Source organism: Halichoerus grypus, chromosome 8 (genome assembly GCF_964656455.1).
Source record: "Halichoerus grypus chromosome 8, mHalGry1.hap1.1, whole genome shotgun sequence".
Lineage (NCBI taxonomy): Eukaryota > Metazoa > Chordata > Mammalia > Carnivora > Phocidae > Halichoerus > Halichoerus grypus.
The window spans coordinates 43,105,728-43,126,919 of NC_135719.1; the positions used below are offsets into that span (position 1 = coordinate 43,105,728).

The 21,192-nt window shown below is 33.6% G+C and overlaps 1 protein-coding gene across 6 annotated transcripts in view; it reads left to right on the forward strand.

Moving 5' to 3' along the window:
• The window catches only part of MYO9A (myosin IXA), a 276,785-nt gene that overhangs the window by 68,716 nt on the left and 186,877 nt on the right, over positions 1 to 21,192 (forward strand). For 5 of the 6 annotated variants that reach the window (XM_078079137.1, XM_078079139.1, XM_078079138.1 and 2 more), the window contains exons 5-9: positions 3,979 to 4,078; positions 5,524 to 5,580; positions 8,961 to 9,058; positions 12,998 to 13,124; positions 20,553 to 20,642. In XM_078079137.1, coding sequence (XP_077935263.1) covers positions 3,979 to 4,078; positions 5,524 to 5,580; positions 8,961 to 9,058; positions 12,998 to 13,124; positions 20,553 to 20,642 — 472 coding nt within the window. The remainder of the gene's footprint in view (positions 1 to 3,978; positions 4,079 to 5,523; positions 5,581 to 8,960; positions 9,059 to 12,997; positions 13,125 to 20,552; positions 20,643 to 21,192) is intronic. The other variant, XM_078079140.1, reaches the window with a different exon arrangement.

Consider the following 21,192-nt stretch of genomic DNA (forward strand, 5'->3'; position numbering starts at 1 on the left):
TTCATCTGGAGAATGTTCCATGGGTATTTAAGAAAATGTGTATCCTACTGTTGTTGGATGGAGTATTCTATAGATGTCTCTTAGGTGTAGTTGGTTTTTAATAGTTTTCAAGTCCTCTTTTTCCTTGTTGATCATGTTGATCATGTTCTGTTCATTATTGAAAGTAGGGTGTTGAAATATCTCAGTACTATTGTTGAATTGTTTTTTTTCTTCAATTCCTTCAGTTTTTGGTTTATGTATTTTGGGACTCTGTTTTTATATGCATTTACATTTAAAATTGTTATATCTTTCTGATGAATTGGCCCTTTTGTCATTATAAAATGTCCTTTGCATCTAGCAATAATTTTTGTCTTAAAGTCTATTTTATTTGATGTTAGTATAGACACTTCAGCTTTCTTTTGGTTATTGTTTGCATGATATTTTTTCTGTCCTTTTACTTTTGACCTATTTGTATCTTTGAGTCTATAGTGTGTCTATTGTAAATAGCATGTAGTTGGATTTTTTTTTAATTCATTCTGCCAGTTACTCACCTTCGGACTCATTTATACTCAATATAATTGCTAAGATAGGATTTATGAATGTTATTTTGCTCTTTGTTTTATGTATTTTTTATGATGGTTTAGTCCCTCTATTCTATTACTGCCTTGTTTTGTATAAGTAGATGTTTTCTGGTGTACCACTGGCAATTCTTTTATTACATATTTCTTGAGTTATTTCCTTAATTGTTGCCCTGGCAATTACAGTTAACATTTTAGCAATCTTGTTTGGATTAATAACAACTTAATTTTGATAACGTACAAATAACTTTGCTCCTATGTAGCTCTGTTCCTTTCCCCTTCTTTTGTGCTATTAAAATCATATAAATTACATCTTTATAATAGTAGACCCATCAATACAGATTAGTCATTATTGTTTTTTGCTGGTGTCTTTGAAATACAATAGGAGGGAAAAAAGTTACAGATAAAAAAGTGACTTTAGGGGCGCCTGAGTGGCTCAGTCGGTTAAGCGGCTGGCCTTCAGCTCAGGTCACGATCCCGGGTCCTGGGATCGAGCCCTGCATTGGTCTCCCGGCTCGGGGGGAAGCCTCCTTCTCCCTCTCCCATCCCCCTGCTTGTGTTTCCTGTCTGGCTGTCTCTCTCTGTCAAATAAATAAATAAAATCTTTTAAAAAAATGAGTTTATACTATCTTTTATAGCTACATAGTTATTTTTACTAGTGCTGTTTATTATATGTTTTATTGAAACTTGTCTAGTTTCCTTTCTTTTCAGCTAGAAAAAGTCCCTTTATCTTTCCTTGTAGGGCCCATCTGCTAGCTATGAAGTCTCTTAATTTTTGTTTATCTGGGACTATCCTAATTTCTCCTTGATTTTTGAAGGGTAGCTTTGCTGGGTGTATAATTTTTGATTGATAGTTTTTTTTCCTCTCAGTACTTTGAGTATGTTATCCTTCTGCCATGGCTCCTAATGAGAAATCAGCTGGTAATCTTTTATTTTGTTTGTTTTTGTGTTTTTTTTAAATTTCATTTTATTATGTTATGTTAGTCACCATACAATACATCATTAGTTTTTGATGTAGTGATCCATGATTCATTGTTTTCTTATAATGCCCAGTGCTCCATGCAGTACGTGCCCTCCTTAATACCCATCACCTGGCTAACCCCGCCCCCCAAGCCCTGTTTGTTTCTCAGAGTCCATAGTCTCTAATGGTTCATCTCTCCCTCCGATTTCCCCCCCCTTCATTTTTCCCTTCCTTCTCCTAATGTCCTCCATGCTATTCCTTATGTTCCACAAATAAGTGAAACCATGTGGTAATTGACTCTGCTTGACTTATTGCACTTAGCATAATCTCCTTCAGTCCCATCCGTGTTGATGTAAAAGTTGGGTATTCATCCTTTCTGATGTATATATGGACCACATCTTCTTTATCCATTCATCTGTTGAAGAGTATCTCAGCTCTTTCCACAGTTTGGCTATTGCAGACATTGCTGCTATGAACATTGGGGTGCATATGGCCCTTCTTTTCACTACCCAGTAGTGCAATTGCTGGGTCATAGGGTCAGCTGGTAATCTTTTATTAGGAATCCTCGATGAGGCATATCTTCTCATGGTGCTTTGAAAATTTGTCTTTGTTTTTCAGTAGTTTTGATTTATCTAAGTGTGGATCTCTTTAAGTTTTTCTCCCTTAGAGTTTGTTGAGTTTCTTGAATGTGCAGATTGTTTTTTCATCAAATTTAAGGAGTTTTTGGTCATTATTTTTTTCAAATATTCTTTTTGCTCCTTTCCTCTCCTTTTGGGACTCCTATTGTGCCACAGATATCTGAGATCTGTTCAATTGTCTTCATTCATTTTTCTTTGTCTTCAGACTAGTTTCAAGACCTGTCTTAAGGTTCACTGATGCCTTCTTCTACCCACTCGGATCTGTTGTTGAGTGCCTCTAGATAGTTTTTCATTTTAGTTATTATATTTTTCAACTCTAGAATTCCTTTTTGATTATTTTTTAATAAGTTCTATATGTTTATTGATAGTCTCTATTTGATAAGACATCATTCTCATTCATACTTTAGTTGTTTAAACATGGTTTCATTTAGTTCTTTGAACATATTTAAAAATCTTGTGTACTAAGTAATGCCTGGGCTTCCTCAAGGATGGTTACTACTGATTGTGCCTTTTCCTTTGTATGTACTATACTTTGTTTCTTTAATGCCTCATAAATTTTTGTTGAAAATTGGACATTTTAAATAATAATTGGACATTTAAAATAATCATGTGGCTGCTCTGGAAATGAGATTCTCCCTTTCCCAGGGTTTGTGGTTGTTTGTGTTTCTGTTATATCATGACTTTTTGGAACTAATTTTGTTAGATCTGTGTTCTGTTTCAAGTGTGGCCATTCTCGTATCTGCTTGGTTAGCTTAGTTGTCAGCTAATGATTGAACAGGGATTTGCTTAAATGCTTGGAAACAGTAAATCTCCTAGTCTTAGCCTCAGGGCTTTCTGTGTGTATTGGGCCATGCCTTTAACACTCAGGTAGGCATTTTATAATTCTGCCTTCACCTCAACTTCCTGCTCCTGCATTCCTTCAAGGTCAGCCAGGGGTGAGAGTTTAGTACCTTCTCTGGTCTCTGCTGAGAAGGCGTGAAGCCCTGGGTGCCTGCACAATCTTATGCATGCGCATGGCCTTCTAGATTCCCAGGAATATATTGGAGCTTTTAAAACCCTGTGTGGCGATCACATTTCCCTTTAAATTTTTTGGTTAGCCTGTTGTTTGCCCTAACATTTATCCATTGCTTCACGTAGCTGACATGTTAAAAAATTGCCTGTAGTTTTTCATACCTGCGCCTGGGGAAAAGGTTTTCACACTGGGCTAACTCTGAGTCAGGTCAATAAAGACAGTTTTGAGCATAGCGTCTTCCAGGGACCCACCAGATAGTTCAGGTAATGATATTTCTCAGGGAATGAGGTTCTGAACAAGCTCCAACCCTCTTCTGCCTTCTTGTGATGACTGCCACGCTTCTGGTGTCCATCATGATTGTAACCTATTGGTTTTGATGGCTAACCTGGATTTGGTGAACAGGAGATGGAATAGGGCAAGTTAAAAGGCTACAAAGTTTGCATTTTTTACTGAGTTTGAGCTGTTTTTGTTATGTAAACACTCCTTGGGTTGCTCTAAGCTTTTGGTTAATTTTCAGAGTTCTGAAAAGGTTGATTCTGACAAATTTGCCAGTTTTCTAATTGTTTTTATGGAGGAGAGAATTTTCAGAGGTCTTAACCTTTGCCATAGCTGCCTTCATGCCTCTCTTTTGAATTTAGCATCCAAAACATCATTTTATTTTATAGTACCTAAAATATTGAACTTACCACTTTTGTATTAAAAAATGAAACAAAGTTGAAACATTTTACTAATTAATGTTTGCTCATTTTTCTGTTAAATGATAACCATAGATCATGTTCATTATAAAGCCATACTCTTTGTTTTCAACAGGAACTATCATGTATTTTATTACCTCCTGGCAGGAGCAAGTGAAGAAGAAAGATTAGCATTCCATCTTAAACAACCGGAAGAATATCATTATCTCAATCAGGTGAGAGTTCATGAAATGTATTTTGAAATGTAGGGCATTATTAAATTTTACTTCTTGAGAAAAATTTTTTCCCCAAACCTAGTAATGGATATTAACTAGACTTTTCATACATGCAGTCTAAAAATTTATGTGATGTGCTTCTCAAATTTGAAAATTATTATTACTCATATGGTTGGGAGAGGTTAGTTATATGTGTGCCCTTTGCTTTTTGTGAAACTCTTTCAGAGAACAACAATTTATACATGTACCTACATGTTAGAAAAATGGATTGGTCTTTTCAAAGTGATTTACCTTTTAAAGACAAGAGCATGTTCAGTGTTACTAATAATGTTTACCCTTTGCATGGGATTACTTGAAACCTTTTTTGTATGTTTTGAAGTCTAATACTTATACCTCTTTGCATGATATTATGATACTAACAGAGTATGATTATTTTTATAATTTAGCAAATGATCCTATTCAGTATGAAATTCATCGTATCTTTCGTGAAACTAAAAATTCACTCCTAAATTTCCATAATTAAGGGATAATTTCTTGTAGTTTTTCATTACAATGGTTTCTCCAATTTTACTATTTCTCATATTAATAAAAATTCTAGAATCAATATTAATGGAATTGGTATGACAGTAGATCACTTAAATAACAGATTGTCTTTTCTTGTTTTTTTTTTGATTGAGGCGAGATGTAATATACATGGACATAAATGCCTTTATGGTAATTTAAAAAATCCTTGTGAGGGTTTTGTAAGGAAATTGACATTTTGATGATGGTTCAAAGGTTGTAGTATGTATTTAAGGTTATGGAAGTAAGATCTTAGACTTTTCCCAAGATACACATGATGCTATGTAACTGATATTTCTTAATTTTGAAACTACATATTTATATAAACTAATAAAACTTTGTATTAATATATTGATTTCAAAATTATTTAAAATATCACTTCTTGATATAATACTAGGCATTTGTACTGTATAAAATTAAGTAGATTTAAAAAAAATCATTGATTTAGCTTCTGAGCTTTTTCTTTTCCCTGTTAAACTCTTTGCAGATATTTGGGTGATTAAATATATCCTTTTTAAAAACTAATAATTGCTCATAAATGAGCTGATAGTCCCGAGCTTTTTACTCTTCTTCCAGATACTTTTTTGTTATCAGTGGCCATACCATACATATTCTTGTTATAAAGTGGTCATTATTCATAGAATATGAGACTGAGCAGTTAATACAAATCTCAGAGTCACTGGAAAACAGCAGGTATGGATTGGTTGTAATAATATATGATCTCCCAGAATCTGAATGTTTACCTAGTTGTTTCTTGTTTTATGCTGCTACATAAAATAACTTTCTTTGCGTAGCAGCAGTGCTAACTGAATACTACATCTAAGAGATGATTAGAGAAGAGTGATAACCATTACTTCTACCTAACTAATCTGCCTTACTTTCAGATAACAAAGAAACCTCTCAGACAGAGCTGGGATGATTATTGCTATGACTCTGAGCCGGTCAGTACAAGTACCTAAATACTCTGTGTTCCTGTTAAAGGACCCTTACTCACCTTGCTCATTTGTACCTATCTCATGACTTAGAAAGAAAATCAGCTGAAATACAAAGAACCTAGGAAAGAAGTTAAATTAATGTTTAATTTCTTTGAATTGATTTTGTATGTGTATGGTCTGTGGATCAAAAACCAGTCAATTTACTTTTTAAAAAATTTATTTTTTTGTTGCTCATGTTTAGTCTATATTTATTTTGACAATAAATTGATTGTATTCCTGTCTTCAGCATTGATATGGATTCTTATGAACTACAGGTTTTTTTCTTGAGGTGTATTTTTTTTCAATTATTTTTTTGGTGGTTTCATTACTCACATGCTATGAGTAGTATGTAATGTTTATCTTTTTTTTTTTTTTGTAATGTTTATCTTAAAAAGGTATAGCCTTACTGTTTTATGTGTCATTTAACAGTCTTTTCACATGATGAATGCATGTACATTTTTTCTTTGATCTTTATATAATTTTCTAAAAAGAATTGAAATTCGTATAAATAAGATTATTTTGTTTTTAATTGAGTGATTTAAGGGCATATATAATGTAATATAAAATGAGTAGGTAAATTTAGCTTTATTTTTATATTTTATAAGGACAAGTTTGTGATCAAAAAAGAACACAAAAAATCTTTTTCCTTTCCTTTTAATGAGGTCATATGTAAAGGCTGAAAACATGCACTCATCTATATCTATTAATTAACTAATGAACTAATTTATTAATTATTCCTTCTGGAAACATAACATGTCTTAGTTCTAGCTTTAAATAACTATGACTTTAATTTTGACTGTGTGTGATTACATACTCCACTAATTACAAAACTAGACTGTTTCAGAGTTGAGGAGGATCAGGAATTATGGTCATTAATTTTTTCCTTCATATAAAAGTTAATTGCATTACCTTTTTATAATATATCAAGTAATTTATGGTTTCAGATTTAACATTTTGGAAAATTTTAGACATTTAAGTTTATAGATTCTGATACATTTTAGTAGAAAAAATTTACACTGTTTTGCCACTCTTGAGAAGCTTCCATCTTTCACCTATTAACATCAAGTGACTGAGTCTCATTGGGAAGTAGGTAGGAGACTGGTAAAACTCACATGGCAAGTGTAAGAATTGATTGCCTGTACAGAGCTTATCATGACTTTATGAACTGATCTGCTGTTATTTAGACAGTCTAAGTTATGCTTCAGAATTTGGGCTCTGAAGCAGACAGACCTGACTTGAATACTGGCTTATCCACTTACTAGTTTTTGAGAACCTGAGCAGGTCACGTAATTCTTTTGTTTCCACCATCTTATATTTAATGGGATAAAAATGGTCTTTAACTTTTGTGAGAATTAAATTAGACAATGCATCTAAATAGCTTGATAGAGTGTTTAATATTTAGTAAGTATACAGTACATGTTCCCAGATCTGCTGCCACCATCAAAATCATCATTATCCATCTTTTCCTTATAGAATTTTGTACCCATACTCCTCTCCTCCCTTTATGTCTTTCATCACTAGCCTCTCACTTACTGTGTTTTCAATCTATTATTGTTTGAACTTTGAATAATTTCTGTTGCTTTTTCTCACAAGTTAATTAATGAAAGCAAGCAGTTAATCTGAGGATCTTTTGGTTTGTTTTTTCCTCTTAGGTCCTCAGAGTATATTTGGGGGCAAACTAAACTTTGTTTCCCTCTGAATTATGAGAACTCATGTGACTTAGCATTATAAGAAGAGAGGATTGTTAGGTACTGTTTTGTAATTTGACCTATATTATCATACATATAATGGAATTGTATAGATGATCCCAAGGGGAACTGTGGTGAGAAAATTGCTTTTAACAAGGGACCTCTTGTTGCCCATTGTATGTTGATTTAATTCCTATTAAGGGTTATCCTATTAAATAAATAAGCTTAAGCAACTGGTATTGCCTGGGAGAGTGCAGAGGATTCAGAACTGGGTAGATTTTCGTTTTGCCACCCCTGCCATTTAGGTGAATTATTTAACCTCTGAGCCTGTTTTCTTTCCTATTGAATGTATATATAATTATATATATGTACACATAATTATCCCCTTGTGTTTATATCGAATTTTAAACTTTATATCTACATTAGTAGTTTAAAAAAGATAAATGAGTACTTTCTCAAAAAGGAATGTTTCATTTAATTCAGTACTTATTCAGTAATTCATTTATTACATATTTACTTTAGTAATTACTCTCTTCTTGGCACTGATTTGATGCTGGAGATCAGCAGTGAATAAAACAGATAACAGTTAAGGCATTTATTGAGTACTTGGTGCAACATTCCACAGTAAGAGATAGACATTAAAAAAGTATATACATGTGAGGAGGTTTTTGAAAATGTAGGTGTAAGGGACTGTGAGAACAAATAGTAAAGGGCTTTAAAAACTTACTTGTTATTTTAAAGATAAAGATTATATATATGTTTGACTTTTTTGGGAGCTGGAATACAAGGGTTACTCTATTTTTTATTTTTTTAATTTTTTAAAGATTTTATTTATTTATTCATGAGAGAGAGAGAGAGAGAGGGGCAGAGGGAGAAGCAGGCTCCCAAGGAGAAGGGAGCCCAATGCGGTACTCGATCCCAGGACCCTGGGATCATGACCTGAGCCGAAGGCAGATGCTTAACCATCTGAGCCACCCAGGCGCCCCAATACAAGCGTTACTCTAAAAATATTTTTTTTATTTGGTAGTTCACAGCTATCTTTACTAACTAATGTGTGTATTTTGCAGATTTTTAATTTTCACGTATACTTTCTTTTGCTGATTGATAATCATGTTGTTTATATAATTTCATTAGGAACTATATTATATCTAATATTGATATAAACATCTTTATATTATATAAATCTAGGCTCCATTTCTCAACTAAATTACTGCCTCTTCTAAAATTTATTTTTGTGTCTCAGGATCTAGTTCAGCGCCTTGCATAAGCGTAGGCATTTATTAAATATTTGTTGAATAAATAACATTTGTTTGTGGAATTCAGCTCTCTTTAATGCTTTGGATCTTCAGAACTCTTCAGCACCACTCAGAATCAAACTTTGTATCAGAACATTTTATAATATTGTTAGCTCTTTATCTTAAGTTACTTTGAGATCCTTGCCTTGGTGATTGTGAAAGGGAGAATAAAAAGGTAACTTACTGGTATTTTGGTAGGTATGTGTTTAGTATGCATACCTGTAATAAGAATTCTCTAAATATTTCACCAGCTCTAATTTTTATACACAGGTATACTTATGTAGAATTACTCTATTTCTGAGTGGCTTACCTTACTTTTCAATAGATAATCTTGATTTCTTCTCCCTTTTTCTTAAATAAGCAGGATTGCTTCTCGGTGGAGGGGGAAGATTTGAGGCATGACTTTGAACGCTTACAACTGGCCATGGAAATGGTAGGATTTCTTCCCAAGACACGAAGACAGTGAGTTTGTTTATTGTATTCTTACACCTTTGGTAGAGAACAAATCACAATGTGTGTTTCACAAGTTCCTCTTCCTTGGTCCTTTGAAAGAATTTTCTAACAGATATTCCGGATCTAGTGCCTCCTCCTTCCTTGTTAAGCATTGCTTTGAAAATTTATTTTTCTAGAAGACTTGCTTTGAATTGCTTTTTTTATTATAAATTCTTTGAGAATCTCTTGAAAGTTGGAACTCTTCTTCCTGTAAACTGTGCATGCATAAATATTTGCATATAGTTGCAGGAGTTCATTTTGCTCCTGAAGCCTGTCCATAGACCTTTCTTAGAAACTTGCTTTATAACACTATTTTTATAGCTTTATTTTCTGTATCATTGATCTCTAATCTTATTAAGTCATGCATACCTATCAGTAAAACATAATTTTCCCTGTATTTCCTCTGTAAATTTATGTCTGTACTATTGTACTAAACATATTTTGTTTATTATAAACAAAATAGAAATGTAAAAAGGTTGAGGGATGAAGATGAAGGAACTTATATTTAAAATAAAACTATTTAAAATTAAAGCCCAATGATGGGTATTAAGGAGGCCAGGTATCACAATGAGCACTGGGTGTTAACGCGCAAACAATGATTCATGGAACACTACATCAAAAACTAATGAAGTACTGTGTGGTGACTAACATACATAATAAAAAAAAAAAAAAATAACACAAATAACCTTGACTCTCACCAGAAAAAAATAGTAACAACTATTTTTTTGGGAAGGGAATTAGTTATGTCAGATCTGATTATATTGTCAACTTTTTTTTTTTTTTTTTTTTTTTTTAAAGATTTTATTTATTTATTAGAGAGAGAGAGAGAGAGAGAGCGAGAGAGAGCACATGAGAGGGGGGAGGGTCAGAGGGAGAAGCAGACTCCCTGCTGAGCAGGGAGCCCGATGCGGGACTCGATCCGGGGACTCCAGGATCATGACCTGAGCTGAAGGCAGTCGCTTAACCAACTGAGCCACCCAGGCGCCCTGATTATATTGTCAACTTTTAATGTCATACTAAAAGTAGAAGAATAACAGCTCTGCTGTTTTCTTGTTTGCTTGTGATTACTATGGAATCTTGAGTTAGCAGATTATTTGCCACTCTTTTTTTTGAAAGATAAATTAAGGGACGCCTGGGTGGCTCAGTTGGTTAAGCGGCTGCTTTCCACTCAGGTCATGATCCCATAGTCCTGGGATTGAGTTCCACATCGGGCTCCTTGCTCAGTGGGGAGCCTACTTCTCCCTCTGCCTGTAGCTTCCCCTGCTTGTGCTCTCTCTCTCTCTCTGACAAATAAAATCTTAAAAAAAAAAGAAAGATAAAACCAAATGTAAATATGCAAGTCCATTTAATTGGTTGCATAAACTGCAATTCACTGAAAGTTACTAAGTAAATTAGAGTAACCCTATAGTTCCTCCATGCTATATTATTTATATTCTTTCTTCAACATACCTCCTTTACCTCATGTGACACACCTGACTAATTGACATACATGGATCAAAGTGTCAATCTATATATTAAATGATAGTGAAACATAATTTCATTTTTTTAGATAACATAAGTTGGAAATAAAATATGTACTTCTCATACACCAAGGGGTTATGTGTCTTTCATACTTTCTGATATCACTGTATCCCATATTGGAAGCCACTGGAAAATATAGGTAATATATTTAATAGCTTGGCCTATAATTTGACCTTTCTCTATTTTAGATATTATCATCAGATATTCCCTAACACAAGTTTTGCATTTTAACTAGACTGATAGTATCCTCTAAAACATGTTGTATTCTGCATGTCCAGTATTTTCCCCATTTCTTGAAGGACCCATCTTTATCTCTTTTTTACTCATTGAAATACTTCCAGGTTTGTTTTTTTTTATAACATATCATATATACTGCTATTCCCCTCTTCTTTGACCATGATTGACTGTGCTAATAAATCACAGCATTCTTTTCAACTGCACTCAGATTTAACCCAGAATTCCTCCTAACACAACCTTGCAGGCATCCCAAAATTTGGTATGTCAATGGAAACATGTTTGCTTTAGAGTACTGTTCATGTCCTCCCTTTTTATTTTTTAAGCTCTTTATTTATTTAAGTAATTTCTACACCTAATGTGGGGCTTGAACTCATGACTCCGAAATCAAGAGTTTCACTCTTCCTACTGAGCCAACCATGCGCCCCATGTCCTATCTTTTTAATGAAATTTTTCTTAACTGTGCATTGTTTCTATCTTTAGTATTTTGAGATACCCTACCTTATAGTATAGGGTTTTTTTGTTGTTGTTGTTTTTATCTCCTAATGCAAGATTTTAAGCTTTTTGAGAATAGGGATTTTTTATTCATATTTGTAAATCTTTTTTATATTGAGTTATTATAGTATATTAGATTGTTTATATAACATTTATTGTTGGAGAATATGTATCACATATTTGTGTGTACTGATTGTTGAACCCCAGATTCTGAAATGATATAATTAACAACCGTATAACTACTACTAAAAATAGTTTTTAATAAGTGGCCCATGAATTTGCGTTTTTATATCTTTTGGCTTCCATTAGTCTTTATAATGATTCAGTTGATACTGCATTTCCTCTCATTTACCCAGAGTACTTTTATGAATTATTCCTTTATGATTGACTTGTATTTTGTTTGAGTCATGTCAATGATTCAAACATTTACAATTTTAAATTATTTGAAAAATTAGATCTATCAATTAGATGTTGATTCAAGACCTTTGAAAGTGTGGCTGTTTGGTTCCTAAAGCAGTGTCTTTATTTTATTTAGAATACTTCCTAATTGTCAGAAAACACATAGTTAAAATTTTATAGGTAGAACAGGTTTATCATAAGGAAATAATCGGAAAAGACACAAAGATGTGTGTGTGTGTACGTGTATATATATATATATATATAGGTTTCCAGGAAGGGCTTTTAGATGCTGTGTTAAATGCCTTTGAGAAGTCAGATAAGCTAGGGTGTAACATACTTTTCTTAGTTATGTGGTGGTCCTTGGTAACTTCTCTGAGATATTTTAATGGGGTCAGATGTCAGGATATGATAGTAAATAAGGAATGACAAAGTGAAGAAAAGGAGTATAAATTAACAGTTTAATAAGCTTGTTTGTGAAGGTAAGGAGAAGATATGGGATCTAGGATGGGTTGTTTAAAGTAAGAGAAAAGTGAAGATAATATTATTTTGATAGAAAGTTCTTGTAGATTCAGGTAAGAGATAGGAAATATGTATAATAAAGTTCCTGAGTAAACTGGAGTTCATGGGATGTTGTAGAGCACAAGTAGGGGTCTAGTTTGACTAAAGGAAGGTCATGTTTTCCTCTAAGACAGAAGGGAAGAATGGAAGGGAGGGTCCAGTTGTAGATGTTTTATAGGTGGGGCCTGATATTAGGTAATACATCCCAATGGCCTCATACTGTTTATTTTAAAAGCATTTATCAGGGCTTTTGTAGGAAACCATTTCTTAAATATAACTAATCATAAAAAATCACCTAGGCTATTTGGTTAAGAAAATACAGATACCAAGGCCTTGCCTTTAAAGATTCTGATTAAGTAGATCTGAAATAGACAATGTAGGGAAAGGGCATTCCAGGCAGGATGAAAAGCATTTGGAAAGACTTTGAAACACTGTACAGATTCAGGCAATGGCAAATCCTCTTCAAACAACTCTGTCCAGTGGTACAGTACTGAAAGTAAGGTTATGTAAAGCACTTTGCATAGTGTCTGACATAGTACACATAAATTTTAGTTATTATAGTTATTATTCCCATATTTTTTATTCTTATGAAGACTGAATACATCATTTGTACTGGTTTATTTGCTTGGTTAGAATTTTGCAGTGAAATAAGTTTGGAGACTGCACATAAGCAAGCTATAATTTATGGTTTTATTTTCACAGGATTTTCTCTCTTCTCTCAGCGATACTACATTTGGGTAATATCTGTTATAAAAAGAAGACATATCGGGATGACTCCATAGATATCTGTAATCCTGAAGTTCTGCCTATTGTCTCAGAATTATTAGAAGTGAGTGATTATATTTTCAGTTATCATTTCTCAAATACTGGGTAACTTCTCACTTTTAATTTTGTGTAATTATTTGGTTAGGTGTAAATGGGTTAATGCTTTTTATTAATAGTGTTTCTCCAAAAGATGGAATTTTTGCTGTTGATCGTACCTGAATCTTTGGAAGGCTTGGGTTTTCTTGTCTGCCTCCCTTTGGCCTCGATATCCATAATCCCTCAATTTGCTGGATAGGAGCAGTATTTCATTCTAGACTGTACCATATTCTAAGCCGTTAATAGTTTTTCTCCTTCTGTATTTGAGATTTCTTCTCATACTAAGATTTTGATTGGATTATTTATCTGAAGATGGGGTATCTGGATGAGTGGAGAGAAAAAGGTACTAACTTTTTATCTTCATGTCTAAATAAGAGCCAGAGGTCTTCATCTACCATGCTTCTTCCTATCAAGGTCTTTATTACCTCATTCTTTCTTCCTGGAGTGATGATTTCTCATGTTTTCCCAGCTCACTTCTCACCTTGCTAGATTCATCTCGAAAGGGGCATCATTTTTTATAGGCCTTCTCCTCTCACAGAGCAAGGAAATATATGTGTGTTTACTAACCTGTGTGTATTCACATACTACAGATGTTTTTATATATCCATCTATAGCTATATAAAGATAAACTTGAGGTACTAATGATGTTCCTAACTAATGCATTATCACATGTATCATTCTAGGCTTCTCTCCTTATCTGTAAACTCCCATTTTAACAGTGAGGAAAGTATCTCCTACCTTCTGCCGTTCATTTACTTAATTATTCAATTTTAGTGTTCAGTTGACCCTTGAACAATGCAGGGGCTAGGGGTACCAACCCCTCTGGCAGTCAAAAATCTGTGTATAACTTTTGACCCCCCTGAAACTTAATAGCCTAATGTTGACCAGCAGCCTTACTGATAACATAAACAGTTGATGGAAACATATTTTGTATGTTAGATGCATTGTATACTGTGTTCTTACAATAAAGTAAGCTAGGAAAAGAAAATGTTAAGAAAATCATAAGGAAGAGGGGCACCTGGGTGGCTCAGTTGTTAAGCGTCTGCCTTCGGCTCAGGTCATGATCCCAGGGTCCTGGGGTAGAGCCCCACATCAGGTTCCCTGCTCAGCGGGAAGCCTGCTTCTCCCTCTCCCACTCCCCCTGCTTGTGTTCCCTCTGTCACTGTCTCTTTGTCAAATAAATAAATAAAATCTTAAAAAAAAAAAGAAAATCATAAGGAGAAAATACATTTACAGAACTGTATTTATCAAAAAACCCCACAGGTAAGTGGACCTGTGTAGTTAAAACCCGTGTTGTTCAAGGATCAACTGTTCATGTATGGGAATGTACATGTATTGATGTATGTGTGCACTGCTATGGGAAATGACTTTATCAACTAGAGTATAGAGTATAATGTTCCTTTTGTCTTTAGTTTTTCAGACTCCATTAATTTTCAGAATTACTTAGGTTAGCACCTTTTCCTTCCACTCCCTTCACTGAGGTTGTTTCATATATTTGTCATACAGTTAGATTCTCTTGTCATGGTCTGCATTCTTTCCTAGGATCCCCCAATGTCTGAAATAATTTTCTAAAAGATCCGTTCTTTGTGCTGTATGGTTTATGACAAATGAATAATGTCATGTTCCTCCATTACAGTATCATATAGAATAGTTCAGTCCTAAAAATCCCCTGTGCTTCACCTCTTCAATCCCTATCCTCATACCCTTGGCAACCACTGATCTTTTACTACCTCTGTAGATTTGCCTTTTTCAGAATGTAGCATAATTGAAATTATATAGTATACAGCCTTTTTTCAGACTGACTTGTTTCATTTAGCGACATGCGTTTGAGATTCATTCATGTCTTTTTGTGGCTTGATAGCTCATTTCTCTTTATTGCTGGGTAATATGCCATTGTATGGATGTACCATTGTTTATTCATTCACCTATTGACAGACATCTTGGTTGTTTCCATTTTTTTTTGCAGTTAGGAGTAGCCTACCTTTTTTCTGTTAAAATATTACTCATCTTTCAAATCTTGGTTCATTTGCCACTTTAATAGGGTTTAACCTTATTAAAGGATCTAAACTGACTCCATTAGGTAGAACATTTGCGTCTACTTAGCGTAATTTAATTTTGATTTTGTAGCAGAAAGTTAATTGTTTACTAGTTTGTGTCCATTATAAGGCAGCAATGCTCTTTGAGAGCAATAGATGCCTCTTTCTTATTTATCTAACCTTACAGTGCTTATTATTTTGCACATGCCTGGGTGTTGCTTATTAACTTTAATGAAATGAGTTAGTCTGGCAGACGGGGCAGGAGAAGGGGATACATTAAATTGAAACTAGACTCACTCATTGGAAAGAAGTTCTACCAGGAGGTGGATGGAATGTGGTATCTGAAGGTGGTAATTTTCAAGGTCATGAGGATCAGGGAACAGATGGTATTTCAGTCAGGCATTTTAGGTGATATTTTAGTCAACAGAAACACTTGGTATTGTGGTAATAATAGTGCATTGTAGCTAGTGGTTTTATTTATAAGTTCAGGCATTCAGCAAATTCCAAGGATTCTGGTCCTAGTGCAGTATTGTTTCTTTGGTTAGAGACTGGTAAGAGCAATTCAGGTAATTCTAAAAGGAACCAAGTATTGGTGAAAAAGGAGAAATCTTGTTCTGAGAATTGGGCTTACCAGTGTCATAGTTAGACTAACTGCAAATGTGATTGGTTACCAAATCTCACTTTTGAACCCAAGCTTCTTAACTTCTTTCTTTTTTATTTTAAGCATTTTATTTATTTGAGAGAGAGAGAGAGACAGAACATGTGAGTGGGGGGTGGGGCAGAGGGAGAGAGAGAATCCCAAGCAGACTCCCTGCTGAGCAAGGAGCCCGTTGTGGGGCTTGATCCCACCAACCCTGAGATCATGACCTGAGCTGAAATCAAGAGTCAGATGCTTAACTGACTGAGCCAGCCAGGCACCCGTTAACTTCCTTCTTGTTGTGTTTAGTCTGGACTGGTTCTAGGAATGGAGGTTTGGTAATAAGTAGGAAGAAGTTATCTTCAAAGTTGAGGAGCTAGACAAGTACTGACAGGACCTATCGAATAGTATCCTGCTTGTATTTAGTTCTTAGAAATTATTTTTAAAAATGATTCCTAAACAGGGTTGTTGGGGGGGGGGATGGGGTAACTGGATGATGGACATTAAGGAGGGCACCTGATGTAATGAGCACTGGGTGTTATATAAGATTGATGAATCACTGACCTCTATCTCTGAAACTAATAATACATTTTATGTTAATTGAATTTAAATAAAAAATAAAATTAAAAAATTAAAAAATAAAATGATTTCCTGTAATTGGTTAAAATTAATAATAATAATTGCAACCTTAAGGCTTTTGTTGAGATAGAATTCAAAGATAGGAGCAATAACTGGTTTAATTAAAATGTAAACTCTTTATTATTATTTTTTTAAGATTTTATTTATTTGACAGAGAGAGAGACAGTGAGAGCAGGAACACAAGCAGGGGGAGTGGGAGAGGGAGAAGCAGGCTTTCCCTCCAAGCAGGGAGCCCGATGTGGGGCTCCATCCCAGGACCCTGGGATCATGACCTGAGCCAAAGGCAGACGCTTAATGACTGAGCCACCCTGGTGCCCCAAAATGTAAACTCTTTACTTAAGATTTAATTTAATTCCTCTCCTTCTTAAAGTGATTCAGTTCAATGATAAATATAGATTTAGTTTTTAAGAACAAATGTTTCTGAAATAATTTTATTTTATTTTTTCAATTATTTTTATAATTTTGTAGTTACCTCAGGCATTAGTGAATATTTTGAGTATTCTGTTCACTGAATTCTATTTGAGATATATACTTGTGAAATTATTGAAAGATGAACAAGCTCCAGTAGACTTAATTGTGGGTAATTGTGGAACGTATTTTTCTTGCATATTTTGGAGCATATTAGAACCATCATCATTATCAAAAACTGTTCAGTTTTTAGCAGATTTATGTATTTTGAATATATTTTAACATCTGTTGAAACAATATAAAGAATGGGTTTTTAACACACATATCAGTTTCTCAAGTAAATATGAGAAACATTGTAGACTTGGATATTGAATCATTCTTAGTTATTTTGTGTTAATAAAATTTATTTTTTTAATTTTAAAAGTCATATATGTACAACTAAGGACATTTGGGAAATTATAGAGGTAGTTGATTAAAATATGAATTTACTAATATTTTCTTCAGGATGTTTATCAAAGATAAGCAAGATTAGTTTGTTTTGTATATAGATCTTTGTGTGATCATTATTAGGTTTTAGTGCCAGCATTAAGCCAACTCAAAATGAGTTGGGTAGTTTTTTATCTTTTCAAAATTTTTTCTCCGTTTAAGAGAAGAATCATTAGCAAAGAAAAACATGTTCCTTAAAGATTTGGGAGATATCAACCTTATGTTCAACTTTATTTGATGTCCTTCCAGTTTGTTTTGTATTAACTAATTTTTTAGGATTTTCAAGTCTGGCTTGAGTTCATTTTTCTTTTTTTTTTAAAGATTTTGTTTATTTACTTGACACAGAGAGAACGACAGCAAGAGAGGGAACGCAAACAGGGGGAGTGGGAGAGGGAGAAGCAGGCTTCCCGCTGAGCAGGGAGCCCGATGCGGGGCTCGATCCCAGGACCCTGGGATCATGACCTGAGCCGAAGGCAGATGCTTAAGGACTGAGCCACCTAGGCGCCCCTTGAGTTCATTTTGATGATTTTTGTTTATCTAGGAAATCATGTGTTGATTAAATGTTCAAAATTTATTATTTGGCATTCTTTGTAAATATTCTGTTAATGTTTAAAACCTTTTTCTTATGGTGTTAGCTTTCTGTTTGTATTTCTTAATTTTTTTGATTTGGTGAGAGTCGTGTTTCATTTCTTGTTTTCAAGTAAGTGGCCTTTAGATTTATCATTTCTACCATTTTACTTAATATGTTTTAATTTCTGTTTTAACATATTTTCTTCATTTTTCTCTTTGTTAAATTATGAATTGTTCTCAGTACACAATATATATAGAAAACAATATAATAAACACCTGTGTACTCACAACCCCACTCATGTAATAAAATATTGCATATAATTGTAGCTCACTTTTTACTCTGCTACAGCAGAAGTAAACACTATTATGAGTTTGGTGTTTATCATTTTCATTCTTGTTTTTCTATTTTCAGAATAGGTAGATGTTTACATAAGAATATATCGGTTTCTATATATTTTCCTACTTTATGTAAATGTTTTACTGTATCATTCTAAAACTTGAATTTTTCATTCCATACTATGTTTTTGAGATTTTTCAATACTTTTATTTAAACATTTACATGATTCTTTTTAGTTGCTTTATAAAATTTCATTATATGAATAAAACATTTTTTTTAGGGGGGTTTGAGGTCATTTGTAATTTCTCATTTATTGGTAGTACTCGGATAGGCATTTTTTGTACATGTCTCTCTGCTGACATGTGTGAGAATTATTCTAGAGTATAAATAGTTTACTGATACTGACAGATTACTGTCTATAGTGGTTGTACCAGTCTATACAAGTGTATGGAAGTGACTTTTTCTCCACATTGTTGCCAGCTTATATTTGTTTGTTCCTTTAAAAAAATTTCTTGAGTCTACTGCCTAGATATTTTATTTTTTAAAAATTTCATTTATTTGACAGAGAGAGGGGGGCAGAGAGAGAGAGAGAGAGAGAGGGAGCGCACAAGCAGGGGGAGCGGAAGAGGGAGAAGCAGGCTTCCCACTGAGCAAGGAGCCCGATGCAGGGCTCTGATCCTAGGACCCTGGGATCATGACCCAAGCCGAAGATAGTCGCTTAACCAACTGAGCCACCCAAGCACCCTAGATCATTTATTTTTAAATATTCACTTTTAATAATAATTGCTTAATCTCACAATATAACAGTGGTTTTTATCACTTAAGTTTTTTCTTAGTTTTATTAGTTTTGTCATATTTCTGTAATCTGGTATTATTTAATTTTTGTTTTTCAAAATATTTTAAACATATGTGAAAGCTTGAGGTCTTATATTTAAACTTTGGCTATTTATTTTTAGTTTTACTGAAGTTGAAATTTTTTCCAATTTGTTTTGAATTTGAAGATTGAGCAGTGAATGCTCCAAAAGAAGGTATATTTCCTTTATGGTACCATATTTTAAAAAATGATTGATCTGTCATGAATTGCTGGTGGCAAGGTAATGCTTCACTCTGTTGTTTTGTAACTCAATTTCTCCTTATAATTGAATCTTTTTTGCTTGCTATACTTCATATCATATTATGTACTTAAAATTTTGAGTGTTATATCTTTATTTGTATGGATGCTTTTATAAAATGCCCTTGTTTTACCATTTCATGCCCCTCGGTGTGGCAAAAGTCAGTAGTCTGATAAGTAGTAGTAGTCTACTTAGGTAAATAGTAAGTAGTCAAGGTTTGAAGAAATAGGAATGCTCAGGGCTGATGAGAGAGCAGATTGGTGAGAACTATGTACAGTAGTTTGGCAGTATCCTTTAAAGATGAAAATGTGTATGCTATAACCTAGTAATTCCACTTTTAGATTTGTACTTCAGAGAAATTCTTGAACTCATATGTAAGAATATTCAGTTTACTTCCTAATAGTATAAATGCCTACACATAGGAGAATGGATTACACACTGCAGTAATTTATATACTGGGAAGCTATATAGTAGTTAAAATGAATAAGCTTGATGATCAACATAGTTAAATCTCAAAAACATACGGGCAATATGATTCCATACAGATAAGAGTTAAATACACTTGGAAGTGTAATGTAGTGTTTACAAATACATCAAATATATATATTATATATGTAGAAAAACCCAAACTGAGATGATAACATGTCAAATTCATGATAGTATTTACCTTTAGAGAGAATGAGAACAAAGGAAACATCAACTTTATTTTAAAATTAACATATGCAAATAAATATAAACCATCTGAAACAAAAATTAGTACTCATTGTAATGTTCCTGGAATTCAAGAAGTATTGTCACTTTTTAGTCCTTGTCTGCTAGTTGTGGGATTATGGTTGATCTTAAAATGTTTTTTGCACTATTCTATATTTTCCATATTTTGCACAAAGAAACATGTTTCTCCATTATGATCAGAAAGAAAACTTTTAACTAAAAAGACCCATCTGTCTTACTTACCCTCTCTTTTTTTGGGGGGGGGTGGGAAGTAGGGTGAGTGGAACATTTAACTTTCACCTTGGCCAATATTTAAATGGCTAAATGTACTGTCTTTGCTTTTTTCTATTGTATATTTGCTAATCTCATTAAACATTTTTTTCTTTATTTGGATTTTCAATAAATAATTCAGCTCGTTGTCATAAATCTTATACACTGAATTTACTTTTCTGTTGTATAGGTTAAAGAAGAAATGCTATTTGAAGCGTTAGTTACAAGGAAGACTGTGACAGTGGGAGAAAAGCTTATTTTGCCATACAAGCTGGCAGAGGTATGAATAGATTTTCTTGAGACCAAAGTACTCCAAACAGTTTTATAAGTTTGAATTTGTGTTCTTTCTTTTAACAGAATGAAAATAACATCAAAAAGAGTGTTGATTGAAATATTTTCTGGACCCTTGAAATTCAACTGTGAACTTTTCATCAACCTGAAAATTTAAAGTCGAATGTGATTTTAAGCAATAGGCATACATTTTTCTTCTGAGATCTTAATCTGTTCACCATTCTTAAGTTTTATATTATTGATATGGGGTGAACAGGTAGTAGATGGATTTACAAATGAGCAGTGTTTGATCCAGTTGATTATTTCTTCTTCAGGCAGTTTCTTATCTTCCAGAACGTCATACTCTTCTGGTTCACTTTCTCATTGTTGGCCACTCATTTGTAATTCTTTTTGTTTGCTCTTTCTTTTCCACCTGACCTCTAAAAAATGTAGTTCTCCAGTACATAGTCTTTGTATTTTCTTCTCTATATTCCTTATCTAGATTACCTCACACAGTTCATTGCTTTAAGTATCATTTGTATACTGAGGCATCCAGATGA